The 17,500-nt window shown below is 35.6% G+C and overlaps 1 protein-coding gene across 1 annotated transcript in view; it reads left to right on the top strand.

The window, feature by feature from the left end:
* LOC144978708 (serine/threonine-protein kinase 38-like) overlaps positions 1-17,500 on the top strand; it is an 86,036-nt gene that overhangs the window by 52,681 nt on the left and 15,855 nt on the right. The window contains exons 5-6 of the mRNA XM_078925128.1: positions 3,884-3,967; positions 6,887-7,010. Coding sequence (XP_078781254.1) covers positions 3,884-3,967; positions 6,887-7,010 — 208 coding nt within the window. The remainder of the gene's footprint in view (positions 1-3,883; positions 3,968-6,886; positions 7,011-17,500) is intronic.

Raw genomic sequence — 17,500 nt, 5'->3', positions numbered from 1 at the left:
GTCCTGTGGAAAATACTCCGCCATTATGGTATACCGATGAAGATAGTCAACCTAATCAAAGCAATGTACAGCAACTACCAATGCCAAGTGATCTGTGGTAACAATTTAACAGACAGCTTTAATGTAACAACTGGTGTAAAACAAGGCTGCATACTCTCCCGCTTCTGTTTATCCTGGCTCTAGACTGGCTCATGAAAAATACAATTGATGGTAAGAAGAGAGGCATTCGCTGGACACTGACATCTTTTCTGGAAGATATAGACTACGCAGATGATATCGCGTTAGTTTCCAGTACACACAGAGACGCCTCAGAGAAACTAAACGTACTACACAAGAACGCCTCGAAAATTGGACTGAAAATAAATTTCGATAAGACTGTGTACATTAGGGTGAATCCAAAACATGACAGTGAAATTAGGATAGATGAACATATAATTGAAGAGGTAACAGAGTTCTCCTACCTCGGATCCAAAATAACAGACGACGGAAATGCAGAACACGATATCAAGCACAGAATTCAAAAGGCAAACCAGGCTTTCGGCATGCTGAAAAACTTTTGGAAATCAAAGCAAATAATGAGAAAGACAAAGCTGAAAATATACAAGAGCAATGTTTTAAGTGTACTGCTTTATGGAAGTGAAAGCTGGAAAATGACATCCTCCTTAATACAGAAACTAGAAGCCTTTCAGAACAAGTGTTTAAAAAGAATTTTTAATTTATTTTGGCCTACAAAAATAAGAACAGTGGATCTATTAAAGAAAGCTGACTGCACTAGCATTGATAGCCAAATAAAAGAAGAAGATGGCGTTGGCTGGGTCATGTGGCCAGAATGGAAAAAGGGTCACTTCCCAAGACAGCCTTGTACTGGACAGCAGATGGGAAGAGAAAGCGGGGAAGACCCAAAGAAACCTGGCGAAGGACGATGGAGAAAGAATTAAAGGAAGCAGGCCTGTCCTGGAATACAGCCACCGCAAAAGCAGCCGATCGCAAAAAATGGAGATGTCTGGTGGATGCCCTATGTGCCTCAAGGCCCGAAGAGGATTAAGTAGTAAGTAATAATTGCGTTCCGGCATTTTGACTCTTCTGCCGGCTTTATTATTATTGCACCACCGGAACGTTATTTTTTAATACTAGAAAATACCGCTGTGTAGTAGTCTTTCAAATGTGACAATTGAACACATGTGTCACTTTTCTTTTATACATTTGATCTGTTTACACATCAGCTGATGAGTCACATTTTGTACTAGTACTATATTTATCTTTTCAGTTGGTTATTAAACGCTGGTTTTCACTATGACCTTTCACACCACTTTTGAAAATTTGCATTGAATTATGCATATAAGCTTATTTTATACTTCAAATGGTCTCAGATCTCATTTAAGCTTCAAATTCTTGTTAAATAGAACTTGTCAAGTGACAATAAAATAGGACCAACATCTTTGACAATGAAGCCTTCAATCAAGGACTGCATTGTCAATAAACGTAAACATAAATGGGTTATTTCCCTTTATAATACAACTGAAAGTACTTTATTTTGATTGTTTACATTTATAAAAACATTTCTTTAATATTTTGTATGAGTCTAATTTTTTAAATTATTATTAATAAAATGAGGAGCTGTAAGAGCTGTAAGAACGCTGTAGGTTTTTAAAAAATGCACTAAGACTATTTTTAGGGTATTCAACTTGTATATCACATAGGTGGGTATTTCCCATATTTGAACCAAAAGTAGTAGTAGTAGTAGTAGTAGTTGTTGTCACCAGTGCTACAACCACCATCACAGCATTGACACTGCCACAACCACTACCACCACATCATCATCATTATCACCACGACCACTAGAGCATCATCACTACTACAACCTATACCAACACTAGCATCAAAATAAGTACCATGGTTGGGGTCTCTTGATCACTTCTTTGGGGTGTTTCGAATTGAAATAGCCCTTGGTATTGCAATTTCTGAGCCTTTTACTATACAAATTTAAAGTGATGGCTGATCTTGGTGTCTCCATAAACCAGGTAATACTGTAATCATTAGAGATTGCTTTGAATGAGTGTTTAAATTATGAAGATTATTTTGCTTTGGGTTTGGTGTTAGCTTATATATAAATTTTGTTTTCAATAATGCAGACTAAATGCTTTTTTCTTTTTGCTTTTAAAATAAAAACACATTTAGGGCCATAGAATTAAATGTACTTTTCACTCTGGAAAGGTTGGCACTCAACCTGCGAGTCGTAGATCGCAAAAAAAAAAAATTAATTAAATTAACATCTTTTTCAGGCAAACCGGCTTCACCAGTCTGTCTTTCAGGCAAATTGATCCCCGTTAACTTTCACCCATGTCCTACACATCCTTCTTCTCCTCCTGCTCCACCACCACCACAAACACCTCCTCCTCCCCTTCCTCCTCCTCCTCCTCATCATCATCATCATCATCATTGTCGTCGTCATCATCATAATCTATCTATCTGTCGATCTATCCATCCATTATAACAACAAGTACAAATTTGAAATCACAGTAAATAATAATTTCACTCATGAAAATATACACGACGTCCTATTATTATTAGTGTCCAAAGAGACGTCTTAATCCCTCACTTACAATCCACACAGATAACGTGTTGAGCATCTCTTTCTTCCTTTTGATCTCGAGTGCACTCTGTTCGAACAATCTACGCTTGAAACCAGGGATAAACGTTCGCACATCAAGTTGTCTGATTACGAAATTACGTATATCTACTTATCATATTTATTATTTCACGTCATCTCAGATGACACTTAGTACCAAACAGATTTTATCAGTAATAACAGTATAATATACACTTCTACGAGTAGTTGTAATTGTAAAGTGGGCCGTTTTGTTGAGGTGTTATTATTATTATTATTATTATTATTTTTTTTTTTTTTTTTTTTGGTTTTGTTGTTATTGTTTGTTTTTTTTCACGCATATTATTTGAGCGTGGTGGTATTTATCATCCTCTATATTTTATATTTTATAATGTTTGTATTATTAACACGATATACATGGGGGAACAGCGTAGCTTAGCAGTACGGTCTTTACCTCGTACCGGAAAAGTACCGAGTTCGATCACCTGCTGCGCTATGTGGCCTTGAGCAAGTCACCTCGCCCTAGTTCGCTTTGCGGCGCTGCCCTGCGGCTGACGCCTGGTTTATTCCAGTCTTCCCTTGGAATAGACCCTAAAGATAAATTTCCTCATGGTGATGAATAAAGGGAATTTTTATTATATTATTTTTATTATTTATACCCTGGATGCGTGTAATGTGTGATGACTTGGTAGTTCTGGACGCGACGTTTTGTCCAAGAGGAAGGCGTTTTACTCACTCGACTCAGGCGAAAGACTAAGAATGATAGAAGAAGGTAAACAATATCAAACGGCATGCCAAAGCAACGACATACATGCATGCAATAAGCGTTTGCCCACTCCGCACTACACTCCGTGGAATACCGCTATTTGAATATACACTTAATTTGTTTATCCATCTTTTATCCATGACTCGCCGCGTCAATTTCGTGTATTTTTTTTTTTTTTTTAATGCGGAAATATTAAGAAAATTGAGTATGGAGTCAAAATAAGTAATCGGAAATAGAAAATTTAATTTTTGTTTTGTTTGTTTTGTTTTATGTGTTGTTGTTGTTTTGTTTTTTAAAGTAAAAAAGTCATACCCTTTCTTTTGAATGAAGGCATGTATATTTAACTGAAGTTTTATGAATTAAGTTAAACATTCAATTTTCACATAAAATGCTACCCGAGATGATATCGTGTTAAGGCGATTTGAAATATATTTTTAAAAAAGAATAAATTATTATTGTCATTTATTTCTACACATTTAAAAACAAATATATAATTCCAATCCTTCCAGGTGCGACTAGTCCAGAAAAAAGACACGGGGCATGTGTATGCCATGAAGATACTCCGGAAGGTGGACATGGTGGAGAAGGATCAGGTGAGTGGTCGGTTACTCTGTTGTTGTTGTTGTTAATGATGATGCCCCTCACGAGTCTACACGGTGTTTCGAGATGAAGGGGGATTAAAAAAAAAAAGTATTTCAGTAATGAGCAACGTAATTAGAAAACTTGAAGATCAGAGAATAATAATCACCAAAGCAATTATATATATATATATATATGTGTGTGTGTGTGTGTGTGTGTGTGTGTGTGAGTGTGTGTGTGTGTGTGTGTAAAGAAAAAACAAAAAGAAAATGGAGAGGTTGAAATGGAAGAAAAGAATACAAAGCAACCCCACCCTTCTCACTATTATCTTAAACAAGGGTAATTAAGGCGATAGTCAAACTCCCTACCGGAAATAGAATACCATTAACTGCCTTTTATAAGTACCCTCAGAGTTCAGCAAATCCTCTTGAGGAAGAAAAATATATGCTTTAACTTTGCCCCCAAAAGACTTCGTAGGTCAAACTAGTTGACAACGCGTTAACGAACTGCCATTATCAGAAATAAAGTGTAAATATCTATACCATATCTTGTATTAGCACCACCTATCAATATTTTTGCTTGTAATATTGCTGCTATCTTGTCCGTTGTTTGTAAAACAATTTAAAAAATAGGCGTAGGCAGGTTGAAATTAGTATGGGGTGAAAGTACTTGTTTAAGTGTGAATTTGTATGTTTTTATATTATATGTGTGTGTATTGGATAATACACCTTTTTTCGGAACAAATGTAAGTGCTGTTAGTCGGAAGCATTCAATTTCTACATTGGGCATTGAAAATTAACACCCAAAGATCAAATTCAAAAGCGATTGTTCATGCTTTACTCTATACTATTAGAATAAAATACGACTGTCGTCACACACGTGTTTGCTTGTTTGTTTGTTTTTTTTTTATTTTTTTTTTTTTGTTTTTGTTTTTTTTTTGTTGTTGTTGTTTTTAAGCCGATGGGAAAAGGGGGGAATTAAGTCGCACCACATTAGATTTAACAGAAAATAATATATGATTAACTTTGCACATAGGTTTATGTGATTGTTACAGCCAAAATCGCTGCAGTGCTCTGGAAAAAAGTCAATTTTGGACAGATGGTTTTGACTTTTAAATGACTGTCGACTAAAATTATCTGCCCTCATTTCGTCGACAAATCATCAAACATGAGACTACAGAAAATTGTCATGTTTGAGACTTGTGAGACTACAGAGAGGTGACATCTTTAAGACTTGTTCGACAACAGAGAATTGACATCTTTAAGACTGGTGAGACTACTTAGAAGTGTCATGTTTGAGACTTGTGAGACTACAGAGAAGTGACACTTTTAAGACTTGTGCAACTGCAGAGAATTGTCATGTTTGATTTAGGCATGTGCGACTACAGAGATGTGACATCTTTAAGACTGATGAGACTACTTAGAAGTGTCATCTTTGAGACTTGTGAGACAACAGAGAAGTGCTACGTTCGAGACTTGCGAAACTACAGAGAAGTGTCATCTTTGAGACGTGTGAGGCTACAGATAAGTGACATCTTTGAGACTTGTGAGACGACAGGGAACTGTCATTTTTTTAAAACTTATTGAAAGTTCAGAGTCACTTAAATCGATCGATATTTGAAATTAAAGATTTATTGTCCAAAAGAGAAGAAAATATACGATTTGTCGGTGTACTGCAGCTGCAGCAAAACGTTTGAACATTTGAATGAACCGCAAAAAAAATGCCATCGCCATATATAACAATGGACATTCAAAGTACCAGTTCGTGATTTTGATTACTTTATTATGTCGAAATTGAACACACAATTCACAATGCTGCCGAGCTTTGTAGACATATGATTGCACAGTGTTTATGTTTAATCTGGGTTAATGTTTGTCATGTAAACAAGACACCTACTTTGAAAACTAGTTTTCAATCCGAAATGTCCCCTGTCACGTCTTTTGTCTCCATTGTTGCCCATCTTTTTATCTGCTTTCATCCTCTTTTTCTGTTTGCTAATTCAGTATTAGGCCTATTGTCAGTATAAAGATATAGTTTGGTTTATAAAAGTGCATTTTATTTTACGGAAATTCCATACCTGATGCCCAAGTTGGGGGGGGGGGGGTGTATAGAAGAGGGCAGAGGACGCCCAATCTTAAGTCTCTCGAATCACCATACTTTTTTCTGATCATCTTATGGATTATATTATAATTATGTGACCAAATAGTGACGCCAGCGATGTTAGACAAGGAAATTTTGATAACCATATGGAAATAACATCTAATGAAATAATGTAAATCATTATACTTTAAGATGGATGTTGAAAACATGAAATCGAATAATTTATATTTTCTTTGGCGTAATACAATACAATTCATGGAATGTTTAAAATTCTCCAACTCAGCTCCGTTAATTTACAACTGAAATAACATAATATAGACCAATACAAGGCACGGCACAAAGAGAGTTGGGGGGGCTGTAATTAAATTAAAAGAGCTATGGTTCCAAATAAAGCCAATCGAGAGTAGCTCTGCTCGTTGTTAGGTTTTGATGGATCCCCATTGGATCGTTCAAGGAATGTGATAAAAACCACATTTCACTTAATACACTTGTTTCTTTGTAACAGACTGTCTACATGTCTACATGAATTTATTTAACCACTGAACAGAAATTACGACAACCCTTATAATAAATATATATGGACAACTGCGTCGATCAATGAAAGGCCACCAGATCGTTACAAAAAGTCGTAGCAAAGAAAGATACTATATGATTTACTGACAAAATGTTATATCTCTACATTTTGAATGGACGTATACGGCCTTGTCGGTGTTCGTCCCATTTTCCAACTAAATAAGGGTGAAAGTCGGGGATTTTGCGGATTTTCCCTTTTAAGAAAACAAAACAAAATACAATACTCAATTTTTGAAATGTTCAATTTGTTGTTTCCTCAGGTGGCTCATGTACGGGCGGAACGAGACATTCTAGCAGAAGCCGATCATCAATGGGTAGTCAAAATGTTCTATTCCTTCCAAGACTCTGGCAGTCTATACCTCATAATGGAATTTTTACCCGGTGGTGAGTACCGTATCAATTAGACAGATAGTCAGGATATAGAATTCGATACAGTCGAGTCATTTTTAAAAATCAAATTACGACGTGACGACGCGTAAGGTGCCTTGTAGTTGAGCAAGAAGTCATACCAATATTATGTATTAGCAAAATGCCTTGATGTAAAAGTGTCTTGTACTTTTTTTTTCTACATTGCTCACATGGACCGCTATAGATTTTCGTTTGTTTCTATGGAGTGTTCCTGCGCGCAATTTGCCTTTTCCTATCAGATCGGAGCCGTTGTAAACTCATAGCCTGGCACTGACCACAAAATTTCGTCACATTACTTGGCGAAGACCACCAAAGGAAAATGGATAGTGTGTTCATTCACTAGTTCAACCAATGGAGATCATTTGATTTCTTGAGTACTATAAAGGACAAGTGACTTTTCACGATCTTTCGGTGGTCGTCACTTTGTATTGTGATTTAATTTTTATCTCACCACCAGGTCATAAGTTAACAGAGGTTACACTCAGATCGTAGTTTCCGTTAACACATAATCTTATTCATCCCCCCCAAAAATCTACGTCCAATTTCTTTCAAATGACCTTGTTGCTTTCAAAAGCTCATGAAAGTTGTGTGTCGACATTGAAATGAACTAGGTAGATTTTCAGGGGGGGGGAAAAATAATCAAATATTTGGATCTTTCTCTGATGTTATTCACCAATTTGTCCTACACAAAAAACGTGTTCCCCCCTTTTAAACGCGCTGCCCCGTGTCATTATATTTGCTGATTAGGTTGTCGCGCAACCTCCCGTTTACCTTTTCATCTAATTCATGTTTGCCAGCGTGGGGGAGAATGTTCCCCGATGACAAACAAATTGTTCTTTCATTGTCTTGTTCACATCTCTGGAGCACCCTTCACTTGGTCTGCCTGTTGGTTTATTTTATTTTTTGTATACACCTGATGAAATTACAACTGTTCATGAACTTTGTCGCCATGCTTCAATAAATGAATGACGCCTGAAGATCTTTGGGCAAAAAAATAACAAGTAGAGAGCAGGCACTGGATAAATTTATACACCAAATAATGAAAGAAACATTCAAATGGGATGATATATCACAGAGAGAGAGAGAGAGAGAGAGAGAGAGAGAGAGAGAGAGAGAGAGAGAGAGAGAGAGAGAGAGAGATATGATATTAATTTATTTTTTAAAATCAGTATGTCCGCCGAATAGTTCTTTTCAGAAGAAAATTAATATGGTAGAAAATACCCCCCCCCCCCTTTTTTTTTTTTAAAAAACAAAAAAAAACAAGCCCAAATACTGTCTTGCTACAAAATCTTTGTCGGCGCACACAAGGTACGAAAGATAAAGGTCCGTTTTATTTATTTTTCGTGTTATTACATCGCTCTGCGATAGAACATGTGCATTCTGTTTTACAAGTTTGGGGTTTAATTGATCAGTAAGTGTTAAACATTGATATTACATTACAACACACAAGTACTTTCACACTTGCACACGTTATAAATGAAATACAACAAATACTACAGCCCCATCATCATCATCATCTCTCTCTCTCTCTCTCTCTCTCTCTCTCACACACACACACACACTCTCTCTCTCTCTCTATCTCTTTCTCTCTCTCTCTCTCTCTCTCTCTCTCTCTCTCTCTCTCTCTCTCTCTCTCTCTCTCTCTCTCTCTCTCTCTCTCTCTCTCTCTCTCTCTCTCTCTCTCTCCATTGAGTTTACTTTCACCATTGTTGAAAATAAAAAGACAAATGGTGTAAGCGATTAACACCTGTTGACGTAGATTGACAAAAGATTGCACATGACATACCACACTTTGATAACCTTGTCAACCTTTTGTGTCAAGCCGTATTGTGCAATCTGTTATAAACGGTATTAGACAATGAAATAGGGATGAACTAATAATATAGACTAATGTATTACTACCTACGGTATTATTATTGTTATTATTATTATTATTATTATTATTATTATTATTATTATTATTATTATTATTATTATTATTATTATTATTATTATTATTATTATTATTATTATTATTATTATTATTAATATTATTATCATCATCATCATCATCATATATTATTATTATTATTATTATTATTATTATTATTATTATTATTATTATTATTATTATTATTATTATTATTATTATTATCATTGTCATTATCATCATCATCATCATCATTATTATTAGTACTATTATTATTATTATTGTTGTTGTTGTTGGTGTTGTTGTTAATCAGAGTTATTACCTGTACCAAAGTCAAAGCTTAAGCTATTCTCCAACGGTTTTCAAGCTGCTGATGTCACCAAATCCTTGCTTAAAATATTCAATTCATTTTTATGTAATTTCATCCACCTTGTCAGCTTGTTTGTTTTTTCTATTTATTTTTATAAGAATCGTTCAAGTCAAAACAAGATTTCGAAGAAGAAAAAAATGGCGAGTAATCGTTTATATCTTTCTGTTCTGTAGCTTTATTTGCAATAGTTTGTGTAAAAGGAGGGGGGGGGGGGGGTGTAGTTCCTTATGTTTTATGGTAAATGTTAATTTGATTTTATGAAAACACATTAACCGTTTCCTTGAACTGGAAAAGATACAATGGTAAACGTTGAATGAACTAGATAAATAAAGTCAACAAGAATGGATCCGTTTCGAAGACGTCTCAAGTTTGGATACGTTAGTTGACACGATCAAGTGTCTTCGCACTCTTTGTGCGGCTAGGATGATACCCGTGGTCATTCGGGCGTGTAATGGTTCACGACGAGTCGGAGCTAGCTCTCTCTATCTCTCTCTCTCCCCCCCCCCCCTCTCTCTCTCTCTCTCTCCCTCTCTCTCTCTCTCTCTCTCTCTCTCACACACACACACACACACACACGACACACAAACAATCACACATACAGACAAAAAAAAACCCACTTACTCTTTCCCTTCCTGTTTTCCATGCTTCTTTCTCATCTCTCTCTCTCTCTCTCTCTCTCTCTCTCTCTCTCTCTCTCTCTCTCTCTATCTCTCTCTCTCTCTCTCTCTCTCTCTCTCTCTCTGCGGGTGGTTGGATGGGAGCATCACCCTTGAATCATATACCTATGATGTTCGCATGGGTGTACGATCCGATAGTGATGTCGTTTCTTCTTCTCTTTACTAGCCTATCCTGCTTCTTTGGTTTGTGATTGTATTTTTGACAGGGGATATTTTTTTTCCTGTAAATCCTCTGCCTGTTTGTTCTTGGTTATTTATAATTTAGCTTATGATATCTTTAGGTTATGATTTTGATTGACATTTGTACTATTTTTGTTAGATTGCTTGTTTTTTTGTTTCAGCGGTCTCTCATATAACCTCAATTGTGTTGGAAGAGACCTAAAGCAACAAACAAACAAACAAAAAAAAAAAATCTCTCTCTCTCTTCTATCTCTTCCTCTCTCTCCTATCTCTCTCTCTCTCTCCCTCTCTTCTCTCTCTCTCTCTCTCTCTCTCTCTCTCTCTCTCTCTGTGTGTGTGTGTGTGTGTGTGTATGTTTGTGTGTGTGTGTGTGTGAGACAATGTTTTGAATCTATCTTAATCAAACATTAGATCCGTGTGTGTGTGTGTGTGTGTGTGTGTGTGTGGTCTGTGTCTGTGCCTGAGTGTGTGTGTGTCTAGATGTGTTGTTTACAGGGAAAACTAGACAATTTTCCCCTATGGAAATTAGCCAGTTCCTTAACATTTCCATCCATCAGATTGTCTTGTTTTTGTTTTTTTTTTTTTTTGTTTTTTTTTATAGAAATATTGTTTTCGGGTTGTTTTTATTGTCATTTATTGAGGGACAGCGTGGCTCAGCGGTACGGTTTTTGCTTTGTACCCGAAAGGTACCGAGTTCGATCACCCGCCGCTGCGGTGTGTGGCCTTGAGCAAGTCACCTCGCCTTAGCTCAGTTTGCGGCTCTGCACTGCGGCTGACGCCTGGGTTATTCCAGTCTTCCCTTTGAATAGACCCTAGAGACAATTTTCCCCTATAGAATGAATAAAGGGAATTTTCATTTTTATAAAAATATTTTTATTTATTTATTTATCTATTTGGATTTTGTTTGAGGTCGTCGTCGTTGTCGTAGTTTTTAATCAAAGAGACCATAGACTTATAGCTTTCATTTTGCCTTCCGCTTCTTTTAAAATCTTTCTTACGTGTTTGCCTTTATGATATTGTATGTACATGCCCGATGAAACACACACAAGTTCGGACTAAAGGCCCGAGGTATGGCCTATCTCAATTTATCAAATTTATATATAAAGTGTTGCTATTGGTTCTTGGTTGTATATTTTTACATTTTTGTGCATTTGCATATATGTAAATGTATACATTGTCGCCATAGATTCTCAATTTTGTGTTTATACATTGTTATGCATGCCACGTCTGTTAACGAATTTCCATTTTTTTTTTTTGATGAATAAAGTATATATTATTATTATTATTATTATTATTATTATTATTATTATTATTATTATTATTATTATTATTATTATTATTATTATTATTATTATTATTATTATTATTATTATTATTATTAAATTTAATGGCGTAACGTACTTAACGTAGTTCAGTTTTTTCGTGTGCAAATCATCGAAGATTCTTGGACCCGAGGGATTTCACAAAATTCGGAATGGGGCAGAAAGTTGTAATGTATCCAAACTGTACTCAAATCGATTTGCACAAAGGATATTGATTATGTTTTGCCTCGTTTTAGGAATTATACGACCAGACGTGAACACAATATTTTGCAGGTCTGATAACCTAACGCAAATATAAATATGGGCTCGTTTTAACATTGTTGTAATGGACAATATTATTATCCGTTGGTTTGAGAGTATTTCCATTATAATAATGAGGCCATAACAATTTGGGTTATCAGATCTGCAAATAGGTACACATCGGACGACCCCATATGTATTTATTTTTTCGATTCTTCTTTTCTTCCCTTATTTCATGATTTTTATTTTACTAATATGTAAACTTTTTTTAAATTGTTTAAAAAAATGTTTTAATAAAAGATTAGTTCACATCGTATGCGATCAATATTCTATGTCTGGATGGACTTAGTGCTTAAAATTGGATCTTAAGCTTAACTCATATAATTTTTGCGGTTAAGTGGTCTAGTGGTATGACTCGCCTTCGAATCGGAAGGTCTAGATTTCTAGACCCGCTCTGAGCAGCGCATAGTTGAGTTCTTGGGAAAGGCTCTTTATCCACATTCTCTCGCCATAGTCGGGTGTAAAATGAGTAACTGGCCGTTAACAGCGGTGTCTATGTCGGAAAAAAAAAGAAGAGATATCGCCTCACAGGCGTCATGTCTTGTCCTTCATGCTAAGTGTTGCTGTTGGCAAGGGACCCCTTGTAAAGCGCTTTGAGCACGGTTAGTAGATATTGCTCTATATAAATGCTCTATTTATAATTTGAGCTAAATTAAATGACTTCATTGAATGGAGTGAATTTTATCTAATAAACTTTAAAATACATACTTAAATTTCCTGGTTCTGATCATTTTGACAACAACAAAACAAATCAGTTTTCTTCCCCAAAGTCTTCCTCTTCATTCGGCTTATCCCTCAATTTGCAGGGTTACCATAATGAATGCCACATCTCCAGGCATCTCGGTTCATTGCATCATCTTCCTCCAGGCCCAGTTCTTTCAGATCATCGTCCTTTACCTTATCCGTCCATCTAGTCTTCGGGCGTCCCGTTTTTCTCTTTCTTCGAGATCATTCCGACACAAGACTTAGATTAGGTCACGTCCAATGCTTTCTCTAGATTGCTGTGGTCACGTCACATTTTGGCACTAGCTCCTTTGGAGTTTCACGCTCGCTCGTTTGGACGTCACTCCACACGTGTCTTCGAGGTGGAAAAAAAAAGACAATAAATCTGTCACATAGGTCAAAGCACGGTACAGTAGGCGTTATTTGAGCAGTAATACTACACTTTGTAATGGCAAGATCAATTATTATTCTCAAATCGGACTGCCACCCATAAAGTAAGTAGTGCCAAATTATGGCAAATAATACGTTATTATTTTGGCCAGAGAACTTATACTACAGCTATCGATCGGTTGAGTTGACCCCTTACCTGTTTAAAAAAGAAAAATCTCAAACGTTGAGGTGGAAAGTTGGATAGAAGGGGGGGGGGGGGGGGGGCATTTTATGAATCGATCGATTATAATTGAAGTAAAAGTTGTTTAATCTAAATGAAACGAGAGTGGAAAAAAAAATGTTGTCTTGTGACTGCATGGCACAGTAGAATATGGCGTGTTGTCCGGTCGATTGGGTATGTTTGCACAACCTCTCCCGATAATAAGTTGTATACATACTAACCGAGTGTAGCCAGTACATCTAAAACTCTTCCATAACGGCTATAGGGACCCTTGCTTATTATTTTAGAAGGGGGGAACATGACGCGAAAGGTTGTGAAAGAAATATGAAAAAAGAAGAAATCTCTGACCAGCTTTCTTTTTTAAAATATATTTTATTTATTTATTTTTTTTATTATTATTATTTTTTTTTTTTGATGTGACTGTGGCTTCCTCGGGGGGAGCTTTCTTAATCTTCGCCTGTATTGTTGTTGTTGTTGTTGTTGTTGTTGTTATTATTAATGTTGTTATTATTAGTATTAACATTTTATTATGTTGATGTTGTTTTTGTGGTGGTTGTTGTTGTTGAGTTTGATATTGAGGATTTGCTGATAAGACAATCTCGTATCTGAATAGTTTATTTGGAGATAACTTGAGTAACACTTTGTAGTTACATTATGGTAGACGCCTATTCCTTCCCGTGACGATGATTTGACAACAAAAAATATTATGAAACAATACATTTCTATTCAACATTACAGAGCTCCGTAAAATTTAGATTTTTTTTTTAATTCTTAACTTTGAGAACTTTTAAATTTCCTATAAATGTTGTTTTGTTTTGTTTTGTTTTTTTTTTTTTGTTTTTTTTTTGGGGGGGGGGGGTGGGTTGGTTTGTTTTAGTTTTTGACTTTGCTGTCATGCGACCCGAGCCTACCTGTGCACATTATATTTTAAATCTCAATTGCAGACGTTTCGGTATTGTGGATTCATTAGGACTCCCCGCGATTTTTCACACGAGAATTAAGAATTCTACGGTTTTCTTCCTAGGAGTATCCAATATATCATCGATCACCTTGTTCCGTGAACTATGTGTGTAGGTTAATTTACATTATTTACACACAAAAAAGCGAGTTTGTCTTCCGTAAGAGAGAGATCCATTCTTGGAAACATAATTGCGTTTGGTTAGAGGAGATGAGTAGTGCTTAATCTAGAATAGTTTACCTATTATTATTTATTTACCTATATGAAGTATATCTATATACCTATAGACCTATATAAAGAAGACTAAAATAATTGACACTTTATACGTCTTGAAATCATTCAAACAATCTAATGTCGAACGATTGATTGCGGGTGGTTGGATGGGAGCATCACCCTTGAATCATATACCTATGATGTTCGCATGGGTGTACGATCCGATAGTGATGTCGTTTCTTCTTCTCTTTACTAGCCTATCCTGCTTCTTTGGTTTGTGATTGTATTTTTGACAGGAGATTTTTTTTTTCTGTAAATCTTCTGCCTATTTGTTCTTGGTTATTTATAATTTAGCTTATGATATCTTTAGGTTATGATTTTGATTTACATTTGTACTATTTTTGTTAGATTGCTTGTTTTTTTGTTTCAGCGGTCTCTCATATAACCTCAATTGTGTTGGAAGAGACCTAAAGCAACAAACAAACAAAAAACGATTGATTAATGAATAGATGGGTTAATAATTGTATGAATAAGAAATGAGTTTCGGTATTGCGGAGTCATTAGGACTCCCCGCAATTTTTCACACGAGAATTCTACGGTCTTCTTCCTAAGAATATCCAATATGTCACCGATCACCTTGATTTGTGAACTATGTATGTAGGTTAATTCACATTATTTACAAACAAAGAAGCGAGTTTGTCTTCCGTAAGAGAGAGAGAGAGAGATCCATTCTTGGAAACATGATAAGTGCGTTTGGTTAGAGGAGATGAGTAGTGCTTAATATAGAAAAGTTAGACCTTTAGACCTATGTAAAGCAGACTAAAATAATTGACACTTAATACGTCTTGGTTTTCCATTGTTATCTTGGATGTTCAAATCATTCAAACAATCTAATGTCGAATGATTGATTAATGAGTTGATAAGTTAAAATTGTATAAATAAGGAATGAATAATTAGATACATAAATAAATAAGTAAATTGATAGTTATTGATGCTATGCGTTTATGATAAATACTGATGAAATGCGCCAGCCAGATATATAACGTACGAACTATATGTAACCTCAAACGTATATTACATTCTGATTGATATTGATGTTTTGCGTTTAGTTAAAACCCCACAACATCCACCAGTCGGATTTAACGTGCCGACACACAAAACTCGGGGTAACATCGAACGTTTATTAGTCTGATTAATGTAATCTAGTGAGAGATACTCATAATAATGCCTGGCTAAAAATATTAACAAAGGACTGAGTTGCGTCTATTTCGTTCCTATTATAATAGGATTCAATAGGTGTGACATCAGACTACTGATTCCAATAGAGGACGGATCATTAACATGGCTGTCTAAAATCAATAACAAAGAACAGACCGACGTCAATTTCAGTCCCTCTATTGATATGGGATAAACGTATAGATAGATAAATTGATTGATTGATTTGTTGGTAGGTTGGAGATCGATAGATAATTTGATAGAAAGTTCCCGATGTTGACCAAAGAGGCCTGAATCGTCGATGTAGGTAGATGACAAAACGTTGTAAATTCTTAATATTTTTCTCCGTTGTTGTTGTCAACGTGTTGAGCTATCTTCCTATCAAATAAATCGAACACGCATCTGCTACCATTTAACTTTTACCCTCATCGGTGGCCCGCGTGATTGATGGCCATGAGGGAGAAAAATCGAATGGTGAAAAACAAGATAATCCCATTTTATTTGAAGTTCGTGGCGTTATAATGGAAATAAATCGACATTTCCTTGTGCCAAACAAATTGTTGCATCGATCACTATTGTCACAACGATAATTTGGCTCCGATTCGGGTTTATATCTAATGGTTTGAAGTTGATCCGACAATATTTAAAAGGTGGGGAAAGAAATATTACAAAGCTTTGGGTAGTGATTGCATTTTGATCGTTGTAATTTAGGCACGATAATCAATAAGACATCTGATCAAAGAAACTACATTAAGGTTCAAAGTAGAAACGACAATCACATATTTAACAGAACACATTCAATTTATAGAATTTTAATTGCTGTTCATGAGTGTCTTTCTTGTAAAGACTATTATCTTTACCCTTAAATCCCGAATCCTTCTCCTCCCATTCGTCATTATCTTCTTCTTCTTCTTCTTCTTCTTCTTCTTCTTCTTCTTCTTCTTCTTCTTCTTCTTCTTCTTCTTCTTCTTCTTCTTCTTCTTCTTCTTCTTCTTCTTCTTCTTCTTCTTCTTCTTCTTCTTCTTCTTCTTCTTCTTCTTCTTCTTCTTCTTCTTCTTCTATCATTATTCATATAATAATAATCATCATCAATACATCATCATCATCATCATCATCATCATCATCATCATCATCATCATCATCATCATCATCATCATCATCATCAATATCGTCATCATCATTACTACTCCTACTACTACTACTACTACTACTACTACTACTACTACTACTACTACTACTACTACTACTACTACTACTACTACTACTACTTCTACTACTACTGTTGTTACTGTTGTTGTTGTTGTTATTGTTATGACAAGTTCATATCAGTATCAATGTGTTTACTAATGGAAGACTGGAAGAAGGGGGATTTATTATTTTAAAATACTTTATTCTATTTTACGATCGTTTACTCGTTACATTAATTATATTTATTCATAGTTAGTTATTCATGTCATACATACGTACTGACATGAGCACGGTAATTAAATAGTCTCATAAACGGACACTTTGCTTTACTCCCGTTTTATGACATTGTGTTATGTTTTGTTATTAGCGAGTAAAAAAACACACATATTAATGTGGTATGAACATCATTTCTATTATCAATGTTCTATTGTGTTGCGGCATACGTATGTGTACTCTCTCTCTCTCTCTCTCTCTCTCTCTCTCTCTCTCTCTCTCTCTCTCTCTCTCTCACACACACACACACACACACACACACTCTCTCTCTCTCAAACACACACACACACACACACATTCAAGTTATTTTTTTAAGTTTAGCGTTCAATAAACTTGTGTGGTTTGAGAGGATTAATTACTGTTGGGATTTATATTGTTTATCCCCGGCCTTACATCAGATATGTTTGATTTTTTAAATCATCCATCTTCCTCCTGCTATTCTCAGTCTTTCTGCCTCTTCCCATCCTTTCAGTTTCATCCTCCTCCTCCTCCTCGTCGTCGTCGTCGTCATCATCATCATCATCATCA

The sequence above is a fragment of the Berghia stephanieae genome, chromosome 8 (assembly GCF_034508935.2).
Source record: "Berghia stephanieae isolate SIO BIC M18660-M18661 chromosome 8, UCSD_Bste_1.3, whole genome shotgun sequence".
Taxonomy (NCBI): domain Eukaryota; kingdom Metazoa; phylum Mollusca; class Gastropoda; order Nudibranchia; family Aeolidiidae; genus Berghia; species Berghia stephanieae.
The sequence above is the reverse complement of the archived record's forward strand: the minus strand, read 5'-3'. Positions and strand labels throughout refer to the sequence as shown.